Genomic DNA, 27,390 nt, shown 5'->3' with positions numbered 1-27,390 from the left:
CATCACCTCCAATAATTCTATTTTCATTAAATGGATTAAATCCACTCCTTTAACATGACATAGATCATTACCCCCCAAATGAATACATATCAAAACTGGTGACGAAAATCTCCGAGCTTGCAGTAAGGCCGGTAGAAGTTGCTTCCATGTCATTCCTCGAATGGCCAACCAACGGATTCGAATACCATATTCCACCAGTCCCAGGTTGGCTCCCCACTTGGATTCTCGAGCATGCTTGTGTGCCCAAAAGACAAATGAATGGCCACAAATCCACACACATATGTCCGGAGGCAATAAATCTGCAAAAGAAACTAAAACAATTTAATGTGACATATTCAATTCCTTTCCCGAATATATCCTTTATATCTGTTCGAACGCCATCTCCCCACACGCTGAATTAACTCTACTGAACCCCCTTCCTGGGCTGCATTTGAAGCCGCACCAATTCGAAAAGAATGTGTGCCATAATCCTTAGGCTCCAAACCCATCAACTTTAAGCCTTTTTTCAGCACCGCTGCAAATTGGTACCTAGTCAAAGGCATTCCGTTCTTATGCACCAACCACACTTCCCCACCAGCCGGCCTTACCTCATCATAAACCACTGCACATTGAACTGGACAAAATTCCAAACTCTTAACCGCACGCAGAGTAATCCACGTGCCTTTTCCCTCCTGATCAGTTTTTGATTTGCGCAAATATAAACGCAAAACCCCCTTTTCCACCATCACCTCCCCTCTCTTCAAACCTTCATCCTCCAGCGCTCGCTTCGAGGAAACTACCAATTCCCCAATCCTGCAAGCTGCAAAGAATGCCACCACAAAAGCCACCTGAAATAGCAGTGTCTCATAGGCCGTAAAACAAATCTTTGGTAACACCTGACACAACTGCACAACTTGTGCATAAAATAGAGGCCTTCTCACCTTTTCTATCCGTGATTTTCCTTGATCTCTAGAAAAACCACACAATAACTTACGAATCAAATAAGTGCCAGCTGGATCTGCCCAACCCATCAATTTTGACACAAATGCTATTGCAGCCATCATCTGGGACACCATCCCAAACGACCATTTTTTCTCCACTGCAAAAGCGATAAGTCGGACCACTCTCTCCTCACCAATCGGAAAGACCAAGTCCCAATCTTTATCTTCAAGAAAAGCTAAGAATCGCCGCCATCCAACTCCATAAGCCTTCCAAGTATTCTGAGCTAATGCTCTCATCAACAGCGCCTCACAATCTCCTGAAAATTGACCCACAAATCTTCGGATATCCTTGTAGGCTCCCAATCTGCTGATGGGGCCAAAGCTCTGAAACGATGAAACTGCAAACGAGACAAGGCATCAGCAATCTCATTACAAACTCCAGGCACATGTCTAGCTGTTAGCCATACATTTAACTGCAAACATTTTAGCACAATTAATCGCAACAGCTCTACTAACATTGGACACCGCAAATACTGTTTATTGATTGCCCAAACAACTGACATATTATCAGAATAAAATGCAATCCTCCTATTACACAACCTCCTTTCCCATAGGAACAAAGCCACCCAAATTGGAAATAATTCCAACAAAGCTATGTTCCTACACAAACCCATCTCTTTCCACCATTGAGGCCACTCCTCTGCACACCATGCACCTCCAAAATAAATACCAAAACCAATCTCTCCTGACGCATCGGTGAATAATTGCAAATCCACATTGGACACCCATACCTCCTGCCACACACAAATGCCATTAAACAGTGACAAAAATGTCCTCCAGACCTGCAAATCTGCTCGTACTGCCTCTGTTAAACGCACTCGAAAGTGCCTCCTCCGCAAACCTACCGTTAGCAATGCTAACCGTCTTGAAAAGACTCTTCCCATAGGGATCACCCGCGTTGCAAAATTAAAATGACCCAGCAACGACTGAATTTCTTTCAACGTCACCTTTTTCTTGGTGCACACTCTATCAATCTCCTGACGCAAAGCCTCAATCTTCACTCTAGGCAGTCTAGACTCCATCTTCACAGAATCTAACTCTATCCCCAAAAACACCAATGCTGTAACAGGTCCTTCACTTTTTTCCAAAGCCAAAGGAACACCTAACTCCATTGCCACAGTTCGAAACGCCGACATCAAAGCAGCACACTGTAACGAATTCTCTGGACCTCCAAACAGAAAATCGTCCAAATAATGCACTATAGAATCCCAACCACTAACTTGTTCAACTACCCAATGTAAAAATGTCGCAAATGCTTCAAAATAAGTACAAGAAATAGAACACCCCATCGGCATACATTTATCAAAATAAAATTTTCCTTCAAATTGGAATCCTAACAACCTAAATGCTGAAGGGTGCACCGGTAATAAACGGAATGCTGCCTCAATATCAGCTTTTCCCATTAATGCACCTTTTCCCAATTTCCTCAACAGATCCACAGCCTGCTCAAAACTTGCATATCCCACAGAACACAACTCTGGATCAATAAAACTATTCACACCACCACCTTCCGGGTACGACAAATTATGAATCAACCGATATGTACCCGGTTCTTTTTTCGGTATCACACCCAATGGAGATACAACTAAGTTTTCAATTGGTGGGTCAACAAACGGACCAGCTATCCGCCCAAGCCTCAATTCCTTCCTCAACTTCTTCCTAACCACCTCCTCATGCTGAATCACAGATACAGCATTCTTACACTTATGATCCAACACTGGTCCTTCAAATGGGATCGGAAAACCCTCTGCAAAACCGATCCACAACAAATACGCATCCCCACCACACGGATACCGACCCAACCAATTTTGTAAAGCAGATATGTTAATAGGAGAAGGGGCCTTGCCAGCCCAAACCGGGGCCACTTGAAGTTCCTCCACGCCCCGACCTTCCCCGACTGCCCAACCCTCCTCTTGGGCATTTAAATACCGGATGGAATCCTTGACAGACACTGCAACAGTGCCTGAATCTGCAAGCCGGCCTATTACATCGACCTGCATTAAATTGGAAACACACATTCCCGGGGGAACTTCCTTTTCCCACCAATCCACTTGTCCCCAAAGTTCCTCCTCCTCCCATCCAGACACCTCCTGTTCGACCCATGCCAACCCCCCCGGTATTTCCGATTGAGCCACTACCATACCCGGGCAATCCAGCAGAGGCTCCCACACGAAAGGGGGGGTTAACAGCAGGTGTAAAATTAGCAATCCACAAATCAACATCTCGGACACCCCAATTCTCAGATTTATCCTTTGCCAAACTCCGCCTAAACTGCTCATCATAATTCACCCAGGCCCAACCGCCATACATTTTATACGCTCTCAAAATTAAATCACAATAACTCCATAAGCCCGGGTAAAGAGCAGGTTTTTGAGCTCCCAAAACACTGGCAAGTACATGAAAGCTTAACATCCAATTCATAATTGTCTTTGGTACTCTCCCTCTTTTCTTCTTTCCATCCTCTTTACCCCCATCCTTCCCCGCACTACCCTCCCTATCTCGTGCTAACAGAGCAAATAAATCTATATATTTCCCTTTTAAAATTCTCTGCTTCCACTTTAACGTTATATAACAGTCTAAAGGTGCAATATTACATACTGTATGCCCCAGCCGGGAAGCCATAACTGTACCTACCATAGGATTATCCCCCATCCCCATGACCACATTCCCCCCAACCACTTCTCCTTCATCCGAAGAAGATGACCAAGACCCTGATGAATCCCAAGAATCTGAAGACTCCCAAACCTGCATCGGGTCTCCTTTCTCACCCCTCTTCCGCCTTTTTTCACTATCCAACCTCCTTACAACATGACACAAATTACGCAAAAATTTTTTATTCCTCAACCTCTTCCTCAAACCTTTTCCTGTCATCTCTTTACCACGACTACTCCGCTCTCTCGCCCCCTCCCGCACTTCTCTCCCCTCCCTCACCCTGTTACCTTCCATTACACCCATTCCCATCAACTCACCCGTTGCTCTCCCACAGGAAGGCCCCTCTAATGGATCTTCCACAGCAACATTCTGCACCGGAACATCAACTCGCCTCTGCATGCCACGTGCCATGTCACCAGTTGTAGCACCAACTTCCATCCTCTGACCCCTTTCCTGCTCCATGTGCCATCCCACCTGACACCCCATTTCAACACCATGTCCACTGCTCACACCCTCTGCCCCATACACAGAGCTCCCCATATCTACCACCCCCCTCCCTGTTGTCCCCCCTTCAGACGTACTCATACCATGTTTTTTCTTGGCACTCACTTTTCCCCCACCTTTCCCACTCTTCTTTGGCCCCATCTACACTGTTGTTTTTTTTTTTTTTTTTTAATAAATATAATTTCCCACGCCACTCACTCCCCAAACACCCCCAGTCAAAATCACCAACCAAACACCCTCTATAAGTAACTTAATATATCCCCTACTTCCTTTACACAACAACACAACCCACCACTACAACCATTCCTCTGATATCTCCCAAATCACTCCAAGTTTACACTGTTATAACACACTGTAAAAACACCTCAGTGACAGATCAAAAACTATCCAGCCCCTCCGATATCACAGTCCCCACAAACCCAAACACTCCCACACTTGTCCTCACCCACCCTCTCTATAAAAAACCCGCCACCCCTCCGATATCAAATCCCCCAATTTCCCACCACTTAAACAAACCGCCAACCTAAAAAACTGCTCCTTCCAATTCTTCCGATATCCCCAGCACCTCCCCGAAACCGGAAGTGCCTCTCACCAACCCACAGCGCTCCTCCGCCTCCCCCCCTAACGGTAACACACTTCCAAGCCGCTTTCCCCCACACAAAATCACCGCCAAATTTCAATTACCCCCCCTTACTATTTTCCGTTTTCCTTCCCCCCTCACCTCCGCGAAACCGGAAGTGACGCGTAGTCGCCACTACACGCTCACGCAGCCGCTCCCCCCCACTTTTAAAACACACTTCTGCCCCCCGTTTCGCCGCCCCCACACACAAAAAACACCACCAACCCAATCTTTTCTACACACCTCCTCCCCAATTCCTCCGTTTACTTCACCTCAGCGAAAACCGGAAGTGGCATCGCAAATCACTCCTCTACTGCAACACCAAGCCCCTCACTTTCCCACCTCAGGTAAGAACCAATTTCTTCCAATTTTCTTTAAAAAACCTTCAAAATTCCTTCAACTACCTTTCAACCACCCTCCCCCTCTCCTACCTAACTAACTATCCTTTTCAGCGCCAAATTCCTCCTATCCTGTCCTTTCCTTCCTAACCAATCCAATTCCTTTTCCTTCAACCAATCCCCTTTTCTTTCCCTTTGTTGCTGCCCTGCCAGCCTCCAATTAATTCACCCCACTACCCTCTCTTTTCCCTCCCCCCCACCCTTCATCAATCTAACTTGGCTGCTTCTGTCTCAGCCAATGTTATCACCCTCACTGATTAACAGTGAGGGTTTCCTTATCGCTGAAAAGCAAAAACGCCCAGCTCACAAATTGTCGAATAAAACATGGACACCTATTTTTTTTTTCGAAAATATGGTTCGGTCCGCCCCTTCACGGACCCGTTCTCGGAGATAAACGCCCATGGAGATAGGCGTTTCCGTTCGATTATGCCCCTCCACGGCTCTAACTTACGTTATTTGCATTTTAAAGTGACTTAATGGGCATTGATGGAAGTTGTGTTGCCGTAACACAGCATTAGGTAAGTCACTGTGGGTTACATACTAATGAGATGGAAAACATACAGATGCATGTAAAAAGCTCATTAGTACATAGATGAGAGCACAGCAAGCTACATTATTACTGGAAAAATAAGACCCCTACGAATATATGCCTGACAAAGTGCATTGGCTTCTGTACTGAATATAAATGCATGAACCCCGCATACTTGCAAGCTTTATATACGTATGAAGAAATGCTTCTGCATCATATATGGAAATTAACAACGTGGAGGACAGTTTTATTGTCAGCATTGCTGAAAAAGCTTTGACTATGAATTTTGAAAATTGCCCAAGAAAAAATTAGCCGCAGATCCTTCAATTTGCTTTTTCCATCTAATAACTTCTTGCATCTGAAACTACTACATAATTTTGGAAATAGGAAAAATGAGACACGTTGCAGTCCTTGCTTTAATCCCACTGGGAACAACTCTGTTCAGTGGGAGGTATGTGCACCGCGGAACAACGTGTACTTCTGTCCACACAGGATGGACAGTTTTCAATTAGTCCTTTTATCTGCAGACATATCCATTTACTTTGGTTCATGGTTTTAGTATCTAGGAAGTTTAGGTAATTCAGTACTATCTTCATTGAAACACTACATTAACTTGTTTTGGGTTATTTCTTCTATATTAAGGCATTTTTTTACTGTATTTTTTTTGAGAAAAGATCCTACGACGAATATCTTAAGCCATTGCATTCTGAAAGGTTACCGTAGCTGTGCACATTCATTCTAAAGTTATCAAGTTAGTGTTTGATTTGTCTTCAGTTTTCTTTACTGTTGAGATCTAGTAATGGCATCGTGTTGTAAAACTCATGAAACTCTGACAAAAATGTGTAGTATATTAAAGAAATATTTAGATACAAGGTACATAGAAATATTAGAATATGACAGCAGAAAAAAAGAGCATAGATCCTATCCAGTTTGTTTATCCAAATCAACTACCCAGTCTCTGCAATCCCTTTATTTCCTCAGAGATCCTCTGTGCTTGTTCCTATGCTTTCTTAAATTCAGAACCACTCTTATCTCTTCCACCTCCACTGGGAGGATGCTCCATATATCCACGACCCTTTTAAAGAAAAATTTCTTCTACTTCGGAGCCTGCTCCCTTCACCCTCATCACATGACCATTGTTTTGGAACCTCCTTTCACACTCATCACATGACCATTGTTTTGGAACCTCCTTTCACACTCATCACATGACCATTGTTTTGGAGCCTCCTTTCTCCCTCATCACATGACCATTGTTTTGGAGCCTCCTTTCACCCTTATCACATGACCATTGTTTTGGAACCTCCTTTCACACTCATCACATGACCATTGTTTTGGAGCCTCCTTTCTCCCTCATCACATGACCATTGTTTTGGAGCCTCCTTTCACCCTTATCACATGACTATTGTTTTGGAACCTCCTTTCACACTCATCACATGACCATTGTTTTGCAACCTCCTTTCTGTTAAGAGGCCTGCATTCTGTACACTTATACCTTGGAGGTATTTACATGTTGCCACCATATCTCTGCTATCCTGTCTCTAAATGATAAACATGTTTAGGTCTTTAAATATGTTCCCATATACCTGACAAAGACTGTAGACTGCATTAATGGCTGCCCTCAGGACGAACTTGGTCTCTAGAATCACAGGCAGTATTCCAAATGAGAATATATTATAGAATATGACCTTCAAAAGCACGTAGATATAAAATGATGCAGTTCTTTTATGTTAGACTACTTATTTTTTTTGTAGTGACAGACATTACCATAATTATATACAAAATGCAGTAGTATATCTTTTTAATACCCAGAATTAATATGCAGTAAAATTGATGAGTAATATAACCTTTTGAATGATAGCTCAGTTTGCCTGGCAGAAAATGAGCTGTAAAAATGTTAATTCTGAATATTTATAGTATAAAGAAATTGTGCTTATTTTAAAAATATTTAAAAGTCTTGCAGACAAACACTGAAATCTATGTATGAGACAGCTGTTTCATGAATCTCTCACTCAGTTTTTGTCTTTATTAAATAAAGATATCTTCCATGTACAGCTCCCTGAAGCTTGCCTTTCTTCTCGCAGGTCATGTTTGTAAGCATAAGTTTGGAAAGTCAGATGTGCTTCCACCGTCAAGGTCCCGTGTGATCACCTCACATGATGGGGCCAGCGGATTCCGTGGGGGCAGTTTATTTTCTCACAATACAGCTAATGGTGAGTGCTCCAGCCCTGCCAGGTTTAGTAAAAATATTTGTTGCTTCTGAGGCTTGAACAATATCAGGGTTGATGCCATATTTCAAGATCACCACAACAAAAGCTCCTCTCTATTGTACAGACTAATCCAGATAATAGCTTTCAATATTTAGCACTTAATTTGTTAAAATAAATGCTTAAATATTTAACAAGAGACCTTCAGTAACTGGACTAACTAATCGAGGAAACTGCTCAAATATCCACTGACAAGCCATTGTGTGAGATCTTTAGAATTCAAGGTTTGCACGTAAGATGCAGTAAGTGCAAAAACTTACAACACTTTAGGAAACAGGCCATATAGTTGTGCTGTACATTTTAATTAACAAGTGGACATTATTAAGTGGATCAACACAGAGGAAGTCATTGTCACTTGGAGAGGAGGGGAGGGGGATCTGGCAGAATATTAGTGGAGTTGACATTCCGGCAATCCCTTCTGTACGTGAGATTGGTGCATCTAATCAGATGACAACATGTGTCATGGTCCCTTATGTACTGCCACTCACCACTTCACTGAGGTCTACGATCAAGAGTAAAAACAGACTGTGCATTAGTGATAATGAAGATGAAATGCACTCAGTCTGCTGCCCCTCACTATCTTTCTACCCTCATCTCCCCTTACGTTCCCGCCTGTAACCTCCGTTCACAGGATAAATCCCTCCTCTCAGTACCCTTCTCCACCACCGCCAACTCCAGGCTCCGCTCATTCTGCCTCGCCTCACCCTATGCTTGGAACAACCTTCCTGAACCCTTACGCCAAGCCCCCTCCCTGCCCGTCTTCAAGTCTTTGCTTAAAGCCCACCTCTTCAATGCTGCGTTCGGCACCTAACCCTTACCGTTCAGTGAATCCAGACTGCCCCAATTTGACTGCCCCTATCGGACCGACCGTTCACTTGTCTATTAGATTGTAAGCTCTTTGAGCAGGGGCTGTCTCTCTTTGTTAAATTATACAGTGCTGCGTAACCCTAGTAGCGCTCTAGAAATGTTAAGTAGTAGTAGTAGTAAATGCCTGTTTGTTGTTGAGTTCATCCCAGAAATCTATCTGATAGATTTTATTTTTTTGCATGATAGTGAAGAATGTTTCTCAGGCTCAGAAGCTGGCTGATATGGACAGTGAACTGGCAGCAATGCTGTTAAGCCGTATGAAGGAGGTTAGTGCATCACTCCAACACACAAACCGAGAGGCCGATGCGATTCGCAGGCGCAAACTGGAGAGAATGATAGCAGTACGGCAGCAAGAGTCACAAGAGAATGTCAGCTTAAGGAAATCAGTCTTACTGGTAAGAAAAATCACCCATTATTCAGACCACTCAGCTAGAGTCTCTTTAGGTTGTAGCACAAAAAAGTTATCTATTTATTTTATAAGAATAGATTAATCCTGCTGGTTTGGTTTGGTTTGGTTAGGTTCTTCCTGGAAAAGCCTACCTCATTGCTTAGAAACCATTTTCTAAACAATGAGGTGACTGTTTCTAGGTTGCTCTATTTTATCAGTGCTGATTGTTTTCTTTGAGTTTGATTGTGACCCCTGCGGCAGCCGGTTTATTCTGCTGAAACACGGACCGTGTCAGAACCCTATACTGGTGCTGCGAATAAAGTGTGTTTAAGCAACATTTCCTGTGGTTGATCGTCTTTTGGCCAGCCTCTACTTTCTCCCATCTGACTTGGTTAGGGTCCCACCGTTTCCATATCCCTACTGGGGTTGGGTGGCAGGATAATATAGTAACATAATAGATGACAGCAAGTAAAAACCTAAACAGTCCATCCAGTCTGCTCCACATTCCCTCTCATTAATTCATGATTAAACCAACAATGAATGTGGTATAAAAATATTTGAACCCATTCTGTCTTTGCCATTTTAGGGACCTAGACCATAGAACTCTACCGGCACTATCCTTACGTTCCAACTACTGAAGTTGCTGTCAAAGCCCTCTGCAGCCCATCCCAACCTGTCTTAACAAACCTTGCTCTTTCCTTCATATTTTCAGCCTTCACCAGTAGAACATGAAGGGATCATTCTGAACTCATGACTCAGGTCCAACATCTGATCTTAGCCAAACAGTCCAAGCTGTGGAGGAACACTTTTCCCAATTAGGGGTTAATTTTATGAGAGCACCCAAGTCATAAAGACAATATAGAGGCCTATGTGCTTTTATAAAAGACGCATCCAGAACTACTAGCCCAAGCAGTACACACATTGTCATACATAAATTTGCTGCTACAGTGAAGAAGGTGTAAATGTGTGTTTGTATGCCTGTGTATATTATAAAATATGCATGTGCACTGCAACTCCACCCCTGCTCCAAGCAAGATGTGCCTACACATGGCACAAGTACAAGTACACCTCAGCTGTTTGAATCACGAACTGATATGTGCATAAATAGCTCTGCACTTTGTAAAAGCCTTCTTCCATCTGTAAAACATGCTGTACATGTGGAATATATTTCATAAAATTACCCCCCAATTGGCTAACCTAAGCATCTATCTTTGGCTAGTCATGTATACTTTAGCCAGTTGGACTTAAGCCCAGTGGTGTGCTGGAGCAGGCTCTCACAGGCTTGCAAGAGCCGGTTGTTAAGTTTTTAAGAATTTTGGGAGCCGGTTGTTAAAGTAGGGCCCTCCATGGCTACTTTAACAACTGGCTCCCAAAATGTGGGCTTGGGCCTCCTGCTGAATTCTCTTTTAATTTGCTGGTGGGGATGCTGAGCCCTGCCAGCCAAGTAAATAGACTGCTGCTGCTCCCAGCTCCTTGTTTCCAGCTCTGAGCAGCAGGCTGGAACTTCTCCAGCATGTGTGAGAAGTTTCAGCATGCTGCTCAGAGCAAGACGTTGGGAGTGGTGGCAGTCCATGTATTGGTTGCCAGCAAAGGTATGCCTAGCGTGCCCGCATGAAGGGAGGGAGGAGAGAGAGGCAAGTGTTGCTCCCCCACCCGGCAACCCCTGGCCCTTCCAACTGCAGAGCTGGCTACGTCTGAAGAAAGAGCCTGTTGTTAAAAATTTACCAGCACACTCCTGCTTAAGCCTATTTTCAGCCACAATCTAACCTACATAGTGTGGTTTTAAATTAGCCTAAAATAGCAGGTTATCTTAGCTGTTCAACTGTGGGCTAAACGTTGGCCCCTTTCTGCACAAAACAGGCGGGCAAGTTCTTTAGGCCACAGATTTTGTAACATTTATCATGTACAGTGGTATATGTTGGAGAGGGTACTCTGTAAATAATAAAATACACTAATTATAGCAGCTGTTCTGCAAGCAATCTGTCTCTTTAAGTCCTGTTGCAGTAGAATTCTGTAGTAGACCAGGGCAGAGTTTCCTTTACTGGTATGCTTTAAAAGTTTTATTGTTTTTGTTCAGAGCAGGTAGGTAATTCTCTGTAAACCTCCTGCCTCCCTCTCCCTTCATTATAGTTATATGGGACTAGCTGTTCATTCTTTCTTGTTTTAAAACTATCTAGGACCTTGGTCTTCACTCCCAATAGGTCAGGTTTTCAGGGGGACTGCCAACGTGTCAGGTTTTCAGGATGTCCCTAATGAATATGAATAGTGATGTGGTAGAATCTCTATTACCGATTAAGAATTGATGTTATAAGTTTATAAAGTTATATAGTTTGATATAGTAAAATTTGTTTGAGAACTGATTTGTAGAATTTAGGCTATAATACAGATAATGAATATTCCTGAGGGAAATTTGCATGCCTTCTGCCTTCATTGTATGGAAATCTCTCATGCACATTGATTAGAGATATCCTGAAAACCTGATTTGTTGGCACGTTTGAGGACTGGGAATGAAGAGTAATGATTTAGGACAAAAATAATATACAATAACTAGAATAAATCCCCTTTGAAAAATATATTTGAATGCTTATTACAAGGATGACACATATTCGGATACCAGAGATGACGATAACGGTGCTTATTTAAGAAACACCTTTGAGAACTGCATAAACTGGCATTTAGATGTTTGTGTTACATAATCGTCTAAATCCCAATTTTACAAAGATGGAATAAACACGTCTAAAACTGAAAAATATACATGTGACAAGGGAGTGTGGTTTGGTCATGTTTTGGGTGAGACTAGGTGTGGCCTAAAAAAGTAACTTGCATTCCCCATTACAGAAGGGCAATGCATTTTTGTGGCCAAAAAAGATGAACTGTAGGATTTACACCTGCTCCCTGGGATATCTGGGTTTCAGAAAAGTGCTCATATGGAGCAGCACACCACTGGAGAGATTAGGTGGGTTGCCCCCTTCATCCCCCAGTGCCCCCTCCCCCCATGCGAAACTGGCAAGTGATATCTCTGTGACAGCTTAGGAAACATGAATATTTATGTTTCTAAAATGGCTGACATAAATAAATGTTCCACCACATAAATATGGAGGTTGATATTTTTAGGCCATACACTTTTTTGTATGTAGTACTCTATACAGTGAGGCAGAACCCTAGCATGTGACGTCAATTTACTCATGAAGACAAGCCCTTGCCAAAATGGCAATTACTTTACTGTACATAAGAAAGTGGTGCTTTATGCACCCCAAGCCAAAATGGAGAGATGTGTAAAGTAGTTGAAATGTTATGTGTATGCAGTTACATCAAGCTGTGATACAGCAAACACTCGCATAAAACAAATGTTTTTATGCAGAATGTAAAGTAAACATTCATTTTCTACCACTGTGAAAAATAGTAATATCTTATTTTAAAGAAGCATCATGTTAAGATTCTATAAAAGCATCCTTGCAGGAAGAAAGTAGAATTCTGCATTATAGAGACAAGTTTCCAAACAGCTCATCCAAATGCGTTTTTTTTTTCTGTATGGGCTAAATTTGACCAGGAAGGAGCAATTTATGGGTATGGACAGTCTACCTGCAATATTTCAATATCCCACCTAGAGCACATGCCCAGGAATGTCTCCCCTAGACCTAGCTGAAAATGCACGTATTGTAGAATCATGTGCATACTTTTAGCATGGTTAAACATGGGCAATTTTCACATGTCCCTGTTATCAGGTAAATACCTCGAGTAAATGGCCTTTGAAAATTGCTCTGTATGGGAGTAATTGTTTAAATCCTTTTGTGTGTGTGAAGCATATAGTACATGTGGGAAACAGTTTCCTATAAAGATGCATTGCCAAATACTCGCAAATAGGTATGTGTGACGACAAGATGATGCTTACCTATTCAGATGCTATGTATAGGGGGTTTAGTACAATTCATCTAATCAAAGTTCATCTAATAGGCAGTTGGTCTAATGGCAGTTAGCCCAATGGTACATTTTGGCTAATAGACAGAGGCATATTTTCAAAGCACTTAGGTCTACAAAGTTATGTAGTAACCTATGGAACTTTGCAAATCTAAGGGACCCTTTTATAAAGACTTGTAAGGGCGCGTCCAGTGCGCACCAAATCAGCATTACTGCCCAGCTACCGCGTGCCCTGGGTGGTAATTCTGAATTTGGTGTGCATCGAAAACACGTGGTAGAAAATATTTTCTATTTTCTGCCGAGTGGTGCTTACCTGGCAGTAAATGGCTGTGTACGCGCGTTGCACACCTATCCCCTGGATAACGCTAAGTCAATGGGTGGCTCTAAGGTCTGAGGCCGAAAATGGACGCACGCTGGTTTTTATTTTGCCGCACGTCCTTTTCCGGCCCCTTAAAAAAGCCCTTTTTCCGGGCGGCGGCAAAAACTGACCCAGTTTGCACACAAAAGACGTGCTCGCCACTTTTTGCCGCGACTTAGTAAATGGGCCCCTAAGTGCTTTGAAAATGAGCTCCGATCCATCCAATAGGACAATTTGTCCAATGGACAGTTGGTCTAATGAGACATTTTGCCTAATGTTAGAGATTGTTTAAAGACTAGGCTAAGAACTTGACCATGAAATCGTTCTATTCTTCACCTTCTATGTTCAGGCTAATTTTGTAAGTATATATTTTTTGTTTATATTTTATTTTTTATCGTATATTTTTTCTCGCAAGGAGGAAAAGGCTTCTGATGTTTGGTATGCTTAATGACTTTCGCATATCGCTATGTCAGCTGCCGAACCAACTTCTTTATTAGCCTAAAAACCTCCTGTAGCAAAATTTTTTTGTTAAATTTATATTATAACTTTATCTTTCCTTTCACTTCCAGCATTGACTATTTCTGTTGCTGTACTTCACGAGTATAATGTCGAGGGCAACACTGCTACTTATCTTTTCATGTAGTGCCGTCTGTTGGTTTGCTCAACAGAACACCTCGGTTTCGTTTGCTTCTTCAGGAGACAAACTGCTTTGCATTGTTTTAGCCGTGCCCTCTTCTTGTTTGTTCTGACATATCTCTTCTAGTAGAGCTGCTTTTCAAAGGAATGTTAGAGATAAAGGTGAAATTTACTATGAAGTCTTAAAACCTGATATGCCTTGAAAATTGACTGAATCTAAATGAACTTCCTCCATGTCTCCCATATAGGAGAGGAACTTCCTCTCTCATTCCTTGCTCAGAGGGTAAGGAAAATTCTCTGTCTCTCCCCTCTTCACTAGTGGTAGCAGTATGAGGTTTCTTGACACAATTAGGGTATATTAGGATAGACCTCACTCATAGAAACAGAAACTTTCCTTGTCAGTGACAAACTTTCGTGTCTTTTAATTATCTTATATTAACTTTCTTTGCTCATATGTGTATATATATACGTTTATAAAATTAACTTCTTCCGTAAAGTTTGTGTTCTAATCTTTAATTTCTGAAAATCCAAAGGTCACTAGACCTGTATTTTGCTGTAATGTTTTCTTATACAATTAAACCGATGTTTGCATCAGTATCCTGTCTCCTCTTTTGTTTAGACCAACTGACCCATTAGCTGTCATGTATTTTAGACCAATTGCCCATTAGACAAACTGTCATTAGACCAATTTGTCAGGGACCTATGTTGCGTAGTTTGTGTGGAGCTGGGATGGAATTGTGATGTATGTGCTTGTTTACTAAAATGTGTGTATACACAAACACATTGTCTCCTTTGGAGCAGGAATAAAGTTGTATAAGAGTATGTATTCACTACTGGGAGTCACTGTATAAGCCTATTTTATAAAGGTACATAGGTGCCTTTATTGCTTTTATAAAATAAGCACCTTTTTGGACTGTCAACAATAGGCACCCTGTTCTAAAATTACCCTCCACAAGTCGAAGGGGCCCTTTTACTAAAGTGCACCTAACAGTGGCCTGCGCTGATGTAGGCGTGTGTTTTGGACGTGCAGGTCATTTTTTTACAGCGTGCCTGGAAAAAAAGACGTGTGTGTGTGTGTATGGCAGAAAATGGACGTGTGGCAAAATTAAAACCAGCGCGCATCCATTTTTGGGCTAAGACCTTACCACCACCCATTGACTTAGCAGTAAGGTATCATGCACTAACCGGACGGTAAGCGGCCAGCGCACGTAAACTGCCAATTACCAGCCGAGTAAGTGCCATGCGTCAGAAATGGAATTACCGCCTGGAGCATGTGGTAACCAGGTGGTAGTTCCAATTTGGCATGCATTGGATGCGCATAGGCACCTACGCGCCTTAGTAAAAAGGCCCCTGTGTTTCCAAAACCTTGCACTGTGATGATCACTTCCAGTCTTCAAGGCCTACCAATGGGTCAGGTTTTCATGTGGAGGTAGTCGGTATCCAAATATCTCTCATATTTTTTCATTTGAGCTATCCTGGAAACTTGACCAGTTGGCAGGGAGTGGAAGTGAACATCAAGGTCCTAGGGTCCTACCCTTTCATATTTAACCCTTACAGCTGTATAAGTGTTATGTATGTTTCATTGTAACCCACTTAGATTGTGTGGATAATGCGGGATATAACTTTGGTAATAATAATAACGATATAAAGAAAGGAGACATGCATGGTACAACACAACACACTCCCAAGTGATACTGTGTGTAAATATCAACAAATACCCTATAGCCATCTTGTTTTGAAAGATGTACCATGCCAGTGACTTTAAATTTGAACATGTTGCTGACATCAGTATTCATCAGTTTTAATACAGAAGAATCTGGAAGTTATTTGCCATATTCCTCAGTACTGAACTATTTGGTATAGGTTTAAACTCTCTGCTGTCATATCTCTAATTTCATTTTTATCCTTTGCATTTTAACTCCTAAAGGCTCGGCGTGAGGAGCGTGTTCAGCATGCCAGAGATCTTCAGATAATTGACTCATACAGAGACCGCATCAAAGCAGAGAGTATCTCCAACATGCTGAGTCAGGCCATTACCTCGCATTACACTATCTATTCTACATTGGGAACAGCTGAATTCTTTGAGTTTGTGCTAAAAAACCCTTACAATGTCCAGCATACAATAACCATTGAAATTGATAACCCAGAGCTCAGGTAGGACAAAAGATCTCTCTTTCACTTTCATGTTACAATACTCTCAAGCTACTATTAACTTGGAGTGTACTGATTAAAGTATAATATTTGGTCCATATATTGGACTCCCTACATTTCCTTATTTAGGGCCCCTTTTACCAAGCTGCAACAAAAGGGGGCCAGTGCTGGCGTCGGCGCATGTTTTACACGTGTTCCGAGGCTCCCTTTTACCGCAGCTGTTAAAGGGGAAGTCTCGTCTTCCTGCAGGAAATGGTCTTGCGGCAAGTAAAGCACTTGCCGCGCAGCCATTTCGGAGGAGAGTCCTTTACTGCCACCCATTACAGTGGCAGTAAGGGTTCCCGCGTTAACCGGGTAGTAACCGGGCGGCAGTGCCCGATTACTTCTGGGTACATTCCGGCGCTACAAAAATAAACACATTTTTGTAGCGACGGAAATGATGGCACGCTAGGGGTGGGAAGTACCGCCGGGCTGCTGCAGTAGCCCAGCGGTACTTTCTGTATAGCGAGTGGTAAGCCCAATGTGGGCTTACCACTCGCTATACAGAAAGTACCGCTGGGCTACTGCAGCAGCCCCGCTTAGTAAAAAGAGCCCTTAGTAATGAACGGGACTGGCAGGAAATTTCTGATGTAGTTCCTGTAACATTAATAAAACGTCTTACTGTACAACTGTCAAACTTTTAAAAATTATGGATTGGACTAGGTATGATAAGTTAAACCTTTGCCAGATTTGATAGTCTGAGAACTTGCAAACCACCCTCACTGTCTTGCTTTTTCACTCTGGATTTTCCTAATGTAGTGTTTTGAAAAGTACTTTCTATTTAACATGTTTATAAACTTTATGTCTGGGCTCACCATTTTCAACCTTGTTGTTCAGTCACCTGACATTCTTTAACAGACTAGGAATAATTCTGTAAGCATCTTTAGTGTATGGAGAAACATTTTTCTTGCTCAGATAGGCACTTTTAAAATTGCTGTTGTACATTCATATATAAAGTAGGTATTCAGAAAGCTAGCATCTAACTTTAACTAATAAACACATTAATGGTCCCAAGGACGATGATGGACACAGAATGAAGGCAGTATTGGCACTTATACATATATTTTATGAAGTTCATGTAGATGCATAGATTCCTATGGGGCTATATGCACACATAATCTTGTAGCCTAATGGTTAGAGCAGAATCGGGGAAACCATGGTACAAGTTACTTAACTCTTCATTGCCTTAGGTACAAACTTTGATTTTAAGCCCTTGGGGCACACACAAATACCTACTGTACGTGAATGTAAGTCTTGTAAGCTAAATCCTAAATCCCTCGGAGCAGATGTAACTTGGGAAAATTTGGGGTAGGCTATTTTATAAATGGATTTTGGATTTATAAAATAAATACAGCATAGGTGCCTTCCCTGCCTTGGCACTGTTATAGAATTATCCTTTGTGTGACTTAATGAAACATTATTTTAGAAATTTCCTGCCTCTGATCATCTCTTCTGTTCTCTCATCTTCTTTCTTATTTTTGTTTTGTTTAAACATAGAAACAGAGAAAAACGAAAGCAGATAAGGACCATATGGCTATCCAGTCTGCCCATCCATGTCATCTACTCTCCCTTTCACTCCTTAGGGGCCCTTTTACTAAGCTGCGTAAGCGTCTACGTGCGCCAAAATGGAGTTGGTGCCCAGCTACCGCGTGGCTCTTGCGGTAATTTCATTTTTGGCGCGCATCCGAAAAATAATTTTTATTTTCAGACGTGCATATTGGACGCGTGCCAAGTGGCATTTGGCGCGAGTAAGTTATTACTGTCCCGTTACCGCGTGAGACTTTACCACTAGCTCAGTGGCTGGCGGTAAGGTCTCAGACTCAAAATGGACGCGCGGCAATTTTTATTTTGCCGCACGTCTATTTTCAGCAAAAATTCAAAAAACTGCATTTTTTACAGGTGCAGTGAAAAATGATTCTGCACACGCCCAAAACACGCGTCTACACTACCGTAGGCCATTTTTCAGCGTGCCTTTGTTAGAGATCCTATGTACTTATCCCAAGCGTTCTTAAATTCAGATACAATTTTCATCTTTACCACCTCCACCAGGAGGCTGTTCCACAAATTCACCACCCTTTCCATGAAAAAGTATTTCCTCAGGTTACTTCTCAGTCTTTCTTCTTTCAACTTCATCCTATGCCCCCTCACAAGAGCCTCCTGTCCTTGTGCTTTTTAAGCCTTGATTTACTTAAATGAAAGAAGAAAACTCTGTACTTTTGAATGCTGTATTATCTTTGCATCTTGAGTATGGTCTTCGGATCAGGTATGACGAAGACTAGTGAGAGGAAAATGTGAGAATGAGGTGCTGAGCATCTAGGCTGCCCTTTAAAGTAACACAACTCCTAATGTTGTTTTCAGTGTCATTGTGGACACGAGGGAATGGAGACACTTCAAAGAACTGACAAACACATTGACAGCTATTGAAGAAGACATGTTTCATCTGCAGGAAAACATTCACACGCCTCAGCTGTATCTGCGGCCCAGAGAGACCATCCATATCCCATTCAAATACCAGACTTTTTCCTCAGCTCATTTAACCATGGCACAAGTAGGAGATATCTGTTGTCTTCTCCCTATATGCTCATATCCAGAGCTCATTAATGCAATCAATAAAACATACTACATTATAATATTATTGATGTGTGTTGTCAAATGTGGTTCATCTTTTTACTGTTTAATTTATTACAAGCTGGTATTTTTAGAGGACAATTTTCATACTCCCCTTGGAGTTTGTAATCTTTTGGGTCATGTGCTTATTCGCAAATTCAAATCTGTTAACACTGTGCAGCCATTTTAACAGATTAAGTAACTATGTGGCTGCAGTTCCATATCTCTGTGAAGTGGCTCATTGGCTACACATCAGATCTGCATGAGCCAATTTTCTTTTTGTAGGTAGGGTAGGTTAGAGCACAGAATATAAATTTGAATGTCTCTAACAAACAGATGCAAGGAGTCATATAGACTGTTTAAGTGGCTGCTTCATGTTGGAGTTTTTCTGTGGCTCATTGTGTAGACATCACTTCTAGGCACAGGAATGCAATTATGCTGTCTGTTTTCTTTATCACATACTGAAGTAATATAAATTAGTGGTGAAATAATATTGAGGAATACATTTCTTGTGTAAAATAGTCAAGGCCAGCAGAGGAGACAGACGGTTCCACTGTCTACTCAAGTTCAATGGGAAATAGGAAGCATGTTCCAAAGATTCCAGATTGGTGACAAAAGCTTCCAGGTCGGCAACCTGCATGAGCTGGCATGGTTTGCAGAAAATCACCACTTTTCCGGGCAGACTAGATGAGTCATACTGATCTTTATCTGTTGTCACTTATGGTGTTAATATGTTGAAGTAGGAGATATTTGCATGTAGTGGTGATTTTTCTGCTAAACCTTGCCAAGTCATGCAGGTTGCCAACGTGGAAGCTTTTGCCCCCAATCTGGAATTCTCTGGAACTTGCTTCCTTTTTGCCATTGAGCTGGAGTGGAAGGTGGAACCGTCTCCTACTGCAGCTCAATAGCAAAACAGCATGGCGTAGCAGAAAATCACCACTACACTCCAATATCCTGCATATCAGCATAACAATTTATGTTACTGTGCTTAGTTCTTAGTTATAGGAAGGGAAGATAAAGCCAGAGACAAATTAGACGTGTAATATTGCTGTAGGAGGGGAAGAGTGGACAAAGCAGGTCTTTGACTGTGTTTAACTTGTATAATAGTGGATGATAGAAAATGGACCGTGCTAACATTTTCAGATTGTCATCTGGACTCTTGCTTACTTGTTTTAGATCTATTTTTTTAATTCTGTCCTAATGTAGAATATTGTTTTCTGCACCATCACGTCATCACTCTGGCTACATTTCATTTTCTGTCTTGGGTTCAAAATTGTTTTGTTAAGTGTTAACCATAGCACAGTAGAAATCTCAGTTGAATATATATGTCTTTGTCCTTAAATGTACTATGTTTTTGGCAGGGTCCTAAAATGATGGAATTTGATAAGGGCACAGAACATGCAACACAGAGGAAGTCAAATGTCATGTTATCAAAACGCATCAAGGTAATTTTAGCAGAGTGAAGGGCCAGGTGAACCGGGGATGAGCTGAATGACATTGGCAGGGGTTAGTCCAGAATTGCTGTAGTTCTCTGTCAGTCAAATCTGCCAATTAAATAAATATTAAAAAAATAAGTTTTAAGGAGAAGTAAGAGTAGTGTGGTAGCCGTGTTAGTCCACTCTTAAAGGTTTTCAATAGAAATCAAACAAAATAAAACATGGAAAAGAAAATAAGAAGGGGAAGTAAGAAAAATTGATACGTCTGAAGGAAGTAGAAAAGGGAAATGCAAGCCTCTGAGGCCACAGATAGAAAAAGTTCTAAGGTGTTCTTATGTTCTTAAAAGAAGCTTAGTAATATAGGCCTTGCCATACTGGGACAGACCAAAGGTCCATCAAGCCCAGTATCCTGTTTTCAACAGTGGCCACAAGTACCTGACAATATACCAAAGAGTAAAACAGATTTTATGCTGCTTATCCTAGAAATAAGTAGTGGATTTTCCCCAAGTCCATCTTAATAATGGCTTATGAACTTAAGTTTTAGGAAGTTGTCCAAACTTTAAACCCTCCTAAGCTATCTGCTTTTACCACATTATCTGGCAACAAATTCCAGAGTTTAATTACATGTTGAGTGAAGAAATATTTTCTCTGATTTGTTCTAAATATACTACTTAGTAGTGTCATTGCGTGCCCCCTAGTCCTTTATAGAGTACAAGCTTAACCAGGTATATACGTATGTACCATTTAGGCATGACCACGAACGCCAGCTATAGGAAGGTGACTCTCAAACAGCGTTATTCATATACCATGGGAGTTATCAAGCTACAGTACTGAGATACCACAGGTCGGTGATTCCCATGATAAATCACTTTGTAGTAAAAGCTCACCTTTTATTGCACCTTGATAACTTTCTCCACTTAGGCATTATATTGGCATACTAAGCCATTGAGCCCGTTAAAACGGGCTATTAGGTCGCCGCTGCCAGTACCCCCCCCCCCCCCCCCCCCGAGTCGCCGCCGACGCCGGCCCGTCTCTTCACTATTCAACTTACATCTCCGGAGCAGGCAGATCAGCTGAGCTCCCGTCGGCCTTCCTTCTCTGCCTGTATCCCGGCCTCGTGTGATGTAACGTCGGCGAGGGCGGGACACAGGCAGGGAAGGAAGGCCAACGGCAGCTCAGCTGATCTGCCTGCTCCGGAGATGTAAGTTGAATAGCGAAGAGATGGGCCGGGTGGATGGGTGGCGGCAGCGACTCCGGGGGGGGGGGGGGGGTACCAGTGGCGGTGACCTCGGGGGGGGAGGGGGAGCGGTGGCGACCTCGGCGGTTCCCTCCCCTTCGCACAGTTTCCCTCTCTGTCCTGCCCCCCCGTCATCACGTATTGACATGGGGGCGGGACAGAGAGGGAAGTCTACTGCGCATTTGCAAGTGAGTACGGTCATTCGCCGTTTATATGTTTGATAAACACGCATGTGCACACATATGTGCATATATGCTTGTATTCTAAACATATATCTGTGTAATGTGTTCATAAATGTTAGCACCTTTGCTGTAATATTGCCCCCATGGTACCTGTACATATGAGACAAGATTATCAGTATCACATGGCTCAAGCTCCTGGCTCTTCCTTTTTTTTTTTTTTTTTAATAATTTGACCCCTTTTAGTTCATTATAACCCTTTCATTTACGGACAGATATCCTTCAAAACAGAAGACAGTAAACCTATTGCAATCCTTCAAGTGAATGTAGAACCTCAGCCCCATGTCATTGATCAGACTTTTCGATTCTATCACCCGGAACTGACCTTTTTGAAAAAATCAATAAGATTACCACCTTGGTACACTCTGCCAGGTAAGCTATATCATTCTTAGTATTTGTAAAGTTGTATATTCATAGCACTGCACACATACAAGGACTACAGAAACCCACAAGAGCTGTATAAAATTAACAAGTTAATAAAAACATACTTATAAATAGAATATTGTAAGGATCTAATGTATAATGTGTTGCAAACCAAGTAAAGATGGGCACGATCCAGAGAGCAATGTGAAAAGAATGTTACCTACAGTGTGTGGCTGTTTGCACAACCGGTTGCCTTTTGCCATGTGTAGAGCAGAAGTTGGTGAACTTAAAGGTAGGTAGTCTCCAAATTTTAATAAACACAGGTGTAAAAGAAGCTACCAGTAACCATGTGCAGGTGTCAGTAAACTAACTGAGAATGTGCAGCTTTGCTAATGTCTGCAGCCTCAAAACTACCTGATTCCTAAGCCACCTTAGTGAATTTTCAGAGAAGCAGCCTACCAAGTTTCTCTTTGAAAATTGTGAAAAGTACATGCACGCTTTTCCATTGCTCTTTTTGCAGCTGAAACTGCAGAGAATAACTATACAGACATATACTTGATAATTCTGTTATGTAGAGAGAGTTTATTCTCCTAAATCAAACATACCCCTGGGAATATGTACTTTAAAAGTGGCCAGTATACTGAAGCCAGGTGGCCAGATCGGGATGGTGATAATGAAGGCCACTGTTCTACCTGTGTAAATGTAAATGTTGGGGACTTGTGCCTACCACACTGAATACATGATCAAGCATTACAAATAACTATAGTATTAATTTGCGTATGCGCTATTTTTCTAGGTGCTCCTGTTGGGATGGAGGGCGAGGAGCCTCAGATCCACGTGCAATGCAGTGACCCTAATATAATTTGTGACAGCAGAAGAATGGTGTGATGTAACATTTTTATTTTATGTAAAACTGATGTACTGTATCCCAGTAGTAATATTTCTGGAAGCATGGGTTGGGGGGGGGGGGGGGGAGAGATGCTGACTTTGCAAGTATGATGTCCCGTGGGTTATGATTACTTGCATGTGGCATGAACTAAAAAGAGAGATGGTTGGAATTGATTTTTGATAAAATAATAATATTAAATGTTTTACCTTTTGGAGATGCTAAGCTAGCTGAGTGGTTTCATCCATATGGTTTTTGCCTGTTCAGATCTATTTTATTATAACCCATCAAAATAGTGAAGCTGTTCTCCCCCCGATTGCAGAGTTCAGCAATGCAGTATGTGAAGTTGGACAATCTAGGAGATTTTATGATTCCAATTTCAGTGCCAGGATAGAAGCGGACCTTATTGGACAATAGAGAATATAGGTTTTCAGCAGATAGTGCAGGCCTCTACCCATTAGCAGGGGAACATGAATTTGATATTTGGATGCAGAAAAATGGATTGTTAAAAGAGCATTGCACATCTCACTCATAGTACATAGCCAAAAACTATGTTGAGCCCTGACAATGTTAACACAGCAGTTCAAACCTTGATTACATCTCACCTCAACTACTGTAATACACTGTACTTCAGACTGCCTAAGGGGAGTGGTGCCTGATGCACTGATCACATAATGGGTAAATCTATGAAGAAGGCGCTACCATCTACATGTCAAATACAAGCATAAATGACGAGAATACCAGCACATATGTGTGCAAATATGTGCATAAATGTTTGGAATCCAGCTGCACGCAATTGTGTAACTACACAAATATCGTTGATAAAGCAAAGTTGGCAGAGTCCAGGTGGAGTGTGCACTTACACACTTAAGTATTCTATAAGTAATCCAACCGACATTCAAAGCAATTTAAACAGGCAGGATAGGTTCCTGCTCACTTAAATCGCCTAGGTCTGCCCAACCACTGATATTCAGCGGCACTTAACAGGACAGTGCCGCTGAATAACCGCTCTTACCAGCCCAAAAAAATGGGTAGGTCAGGGGTGGTACAGGGGGCGGGGTTGGGGAGGAGCCAGCAGTTATGAGGGTGTCGACACTGAATATTGGCTGGGATCCATATAACTATGAAAGAGCAGTCTGAAACTCTGGAAAACCCCTGTTTCCCTCCCCCCCCCCCCCCCCCCCGGCCTCTATTCTATCCTTGGTGGTCCAGTGGGGATGATGGCAGGAGCGAAGACCACTCGCTCCTGCCTCTTGTAGCTGCCTGCATAAAATGGCTGCTGCGACCTCATGGTACTACACAAGTTGTTTGAGGTCCCATAAGAGGTCGTGGCAGCCATTTTTTGAAGGCAGCCATATGAGGCAGTAGCAAGTGGACTTCACTCCTTCACCCAAAACCCCCATTGGACCACCAGGGATGGAAAAGAGGCCCCGAGGGGGGTGGGGGTCTATGGAGCAGGGGGTTAGGGAGACCTTCTGGGGAGGGGGGTCTTGTCATGGGCTGGGGAGAGGGGGAAGGAAGGGAAGGGGGGGGGGGCTAATCAGGGGACAGGAGTAGGCTCCCAGGGCTCCAGAGTGCTTTTCCATGGTTATGAGTGCCCCGGCTGAGTATCGAAGTATAAGCTCTGGTACCTAGCATTAGCCAAATTAGTCCTGGATATTAAATTCTGGGGCCAGCACTGAATATTCTGGACTAATTTAGCTGGCCACGGTCAGTGTTTGTTTGTTTATTTATTTATTTGTTACATTTGTATCCCACATTTTCCCACCTATTTGCAGGCTCAGTGTGGCTTACATAGTACTGTAGAGGCGTTTGCCAAGTCCGGTAGAGAAACAAATACAGGTGGTATTGTGGTTGAGTAAGGAACATATGTTTCACTTACAATGGGGATGGAGGAGAGGAAAGATTATGCAGTGTCCATTACAAACTTTGGTTATGTTGTGTTGCAGAGTGCAGGCATTTATGGTGGGTCGGCGGGGTATGCCTTTTTGAACAGGTAGGTTTTTAATGATTTCCTGAAGTTTAGGTGGTCGCAGGTTGTCTTCACAACTTTTGGCAGTGTGTTCCATAATTGTGTGCTTATATAGGAGAAGCTGGACGCATAGGTTGCTTTGTATTTAAGTCCTTTGCAGTTTGGGTAGTGGAGGTTTAGGTATGTTCGAGATGATCTGGTTGTGTTTCTGAGTGGTAGGTCTATAAGTTCTGTCATATATCCTGGGACTTGGCCATAGATAATTTTGTGGACCAGGGTGCAGATTTTGAAAGTAACGCTGGAGGCTGAATATTGGGTGGATAGTTTTTCCTATTTTAAGCTGTGCACATAGTTCCGGAATCTAGGTGCAAACATTTGCACCACTTCCATAGCATAAGTGCTTGCACCTATGTAGCCCGTTACACTAATTTTCTGTAAACGAAAGTGTCTACTTTCCTTTATATAGAATAGGCTCCATTTAGGTGCCCCTTTATAGGATTGCCCTCATAATGCCTAGACATTAGCTCCTAATTTTATGGCACATAGTAACATAGTAGATGAAGGCAGATAAAAAAAACCTGTACAATCCATCTAGTTTGCCCAATGAGATAAACTCATAGCATAAGATATGATGTGATACTTCATATGTATACCTGATTTTGATTTGTCCTTGCCATTTTCAGGGCATAGACCGTAGAAGTGTGCCCGGCACTGTCTTTGTTCTAAAACTTCTGAAGTTGTCATCAAAGCCCCATTCCAGCCCATCCAAATCTGTCCAGCCACGATCAGGGCACAGGCCATAGAAGTCTGCCCAGCACTGCACTGGCTTTGCTTCCCAATTACTGGTGTTGCCATCTAATCACCGCTAAGCTTTTTTGGATCCATTTCTTCTCAACAGGATTCCTTTGTATTTATGCCACGTGGTTTTGAATTCTGTTACCGTTTTCATCTCCACCTCCTGCGGAAGGGCATTCTAGGTATCTACCAACCTCTCTGTGAAAAAGTAGTTCCTGACATTATTCCTGAGTCAGCCCTGCTGCAACCTCAATTCATGTCTCTAGTTCTACCACCTTCCCATCTCTGGAAACAGTATGTTTGTAGATTAATACATCTAATTCAGGATGCTGGTTTTGGTTCGCAAGGCCTTTAATAATGATCCACGACAGTGTATTGCTATGTCTGCAAAGATATAGTCTCTGTCTTGGTCATTAAGGTCACAAAATCAGTGTTTAATGCTCGTCCTGTCTCTTTGAGAAGTGATATTAGTTGATACCTGGTCACAGAATTTTTTCATAGCTGGCCTGTTTCTTTGGAATTCACTTCTTTAAGAACTAAGGTTGACTGAGACAGAGAAATTTAGAGGAAAAAAATTGAAAGCCTGTCTCCATGCTATTAGATAGAACGCTTTCATTTACAGTTGAGGACATGAGACGCACCACAGGGAACTGAACAGTTAATTAAGCTTAACACAAATTGACTTATACTAGAAGTTTGGTTATTTCATTTGTTTCATGCAAGATTTGAATTCACATAACTGGGAGATTTATGATGCACGCATGAACATTAATGAACAACCACTAGATTGGTACTTTCATTATTAGAGCTCATTGAACCAGTAAAGTTTAGTTCTTACCCTGAGTATCTCCTTTTTTTCACTTAAATATTTGCATTTATATTTTCATATTTCCATTAAGATATTGAGGATTTGGTTGTGGTGAATAGTTTTCCCCATGTGGTGATCTGGACAGTGAGTGAGTTTTCTTGTGGTCTTTTATGACATTTGTTTCCCCCAAAACAAGGGTTCTTTATATTTTGAATTGATTTCTTATATAACCTGGTCCTCCGCCCTTCAAACCAATATAGCTGGTGTTCAGCTCCCACTGAAGGACTTGATCTGTTCCGTAAGTGTTGTTTGGGTAGTTTACTTTCCTTTGTTGCTTATAGTTCCTTGTTAGTGAAAAAAATCCTTTGCAGTCCCTGGAATGATTAAGTTGCTCACAGCCCTTCTTAATACTAAAAGCACTTAGGGGGAATTCTATTAGTAGGCACTGTTTAGCTGCCCCAGTGCCGCAGAGTGAGACACTATTCTGTAATGGCATCCGGATGCCCAGATTTTGTTCTAGAATCAGTATTCCTTACATTTTTATGTGCAGTTACACCAACCGTAGACCTGGTATAACTATGGTCAGGTAAATATTGTAGGAACACGTGTAACTGAGACTGTTTGGTAAGTTACTCCCATAAGTGGGAGACCTGCCTATGCTTCACCCATGTTTACACCCTCCCCCCCCCCCCCCCACCTTGCATTTACACACTATGCCATTTGGGTACACCATTACAGAATAGT

The 27,390-nt window shown here is 42.2% G+C and overlaps 1 protein-coding gene across 7 annotated transcripts in view; it reads left to right on the top strand.

Annotated features, from left to right (window-relative positions):
- The window catches only part of NPHP4 (nephrocystin 4), a 205,788-nt gene that overhangs the window by 153,538 nt on the left and 24,860 nt on the right, over nt 1-27,390 (top strand). For all 7 annotated transcript variants that reach the window (XM_030222550.1, XM_030222549.1, XM_030222546.1 and 4 more), the window contains 7 exons: nt 7,764-7,892; nt 9,000-9,208; nt 16,041-16,267; nt 18,662-18,851; nt 20,272-20,355; nt 22,038-22,194; nt 22,982-23,067. In XM_030222550.1, the coding sequence (XP_030078410.1) occupies nt 7,764-7,892; nt 9,000-9,208; nt 16,041-16,267; nt 18,662-18,851; nt 20,272-20,355; nt 22,038-22,194; nt 22,982-23,067 (1,082 nt within the window). The remainder of the gene's footprint in view (nt 1-7,763; nt 7,893-8,999; nt 9,209-16,040; nt 16,268-18,661; nt 18,852-20,271; nt 20,356-22,037; nt 22,195-22,981; nt 23,068-27,390) is intronic.

This window comes from Microcaecilia unicolor, chromosome 13 (assembly GCF_901765095.1).
Source record: "Microcaecilia unicolor chromosome 13, aMicUni1.1, whole genome shotgun sequence".
Classification (NCBI taxonomy): Eukaryota; Metazoa; Chordata; class Amphibia; order Gymnophiona; family Siphonopidae; genus Microcaecilia; species Microcaecilia unicolor.
The sequence above is the reverse complement of the archived record's forward strand: the minus strand, read 5'-3'. Positions and strand labels throughout refer to the sequence as shown.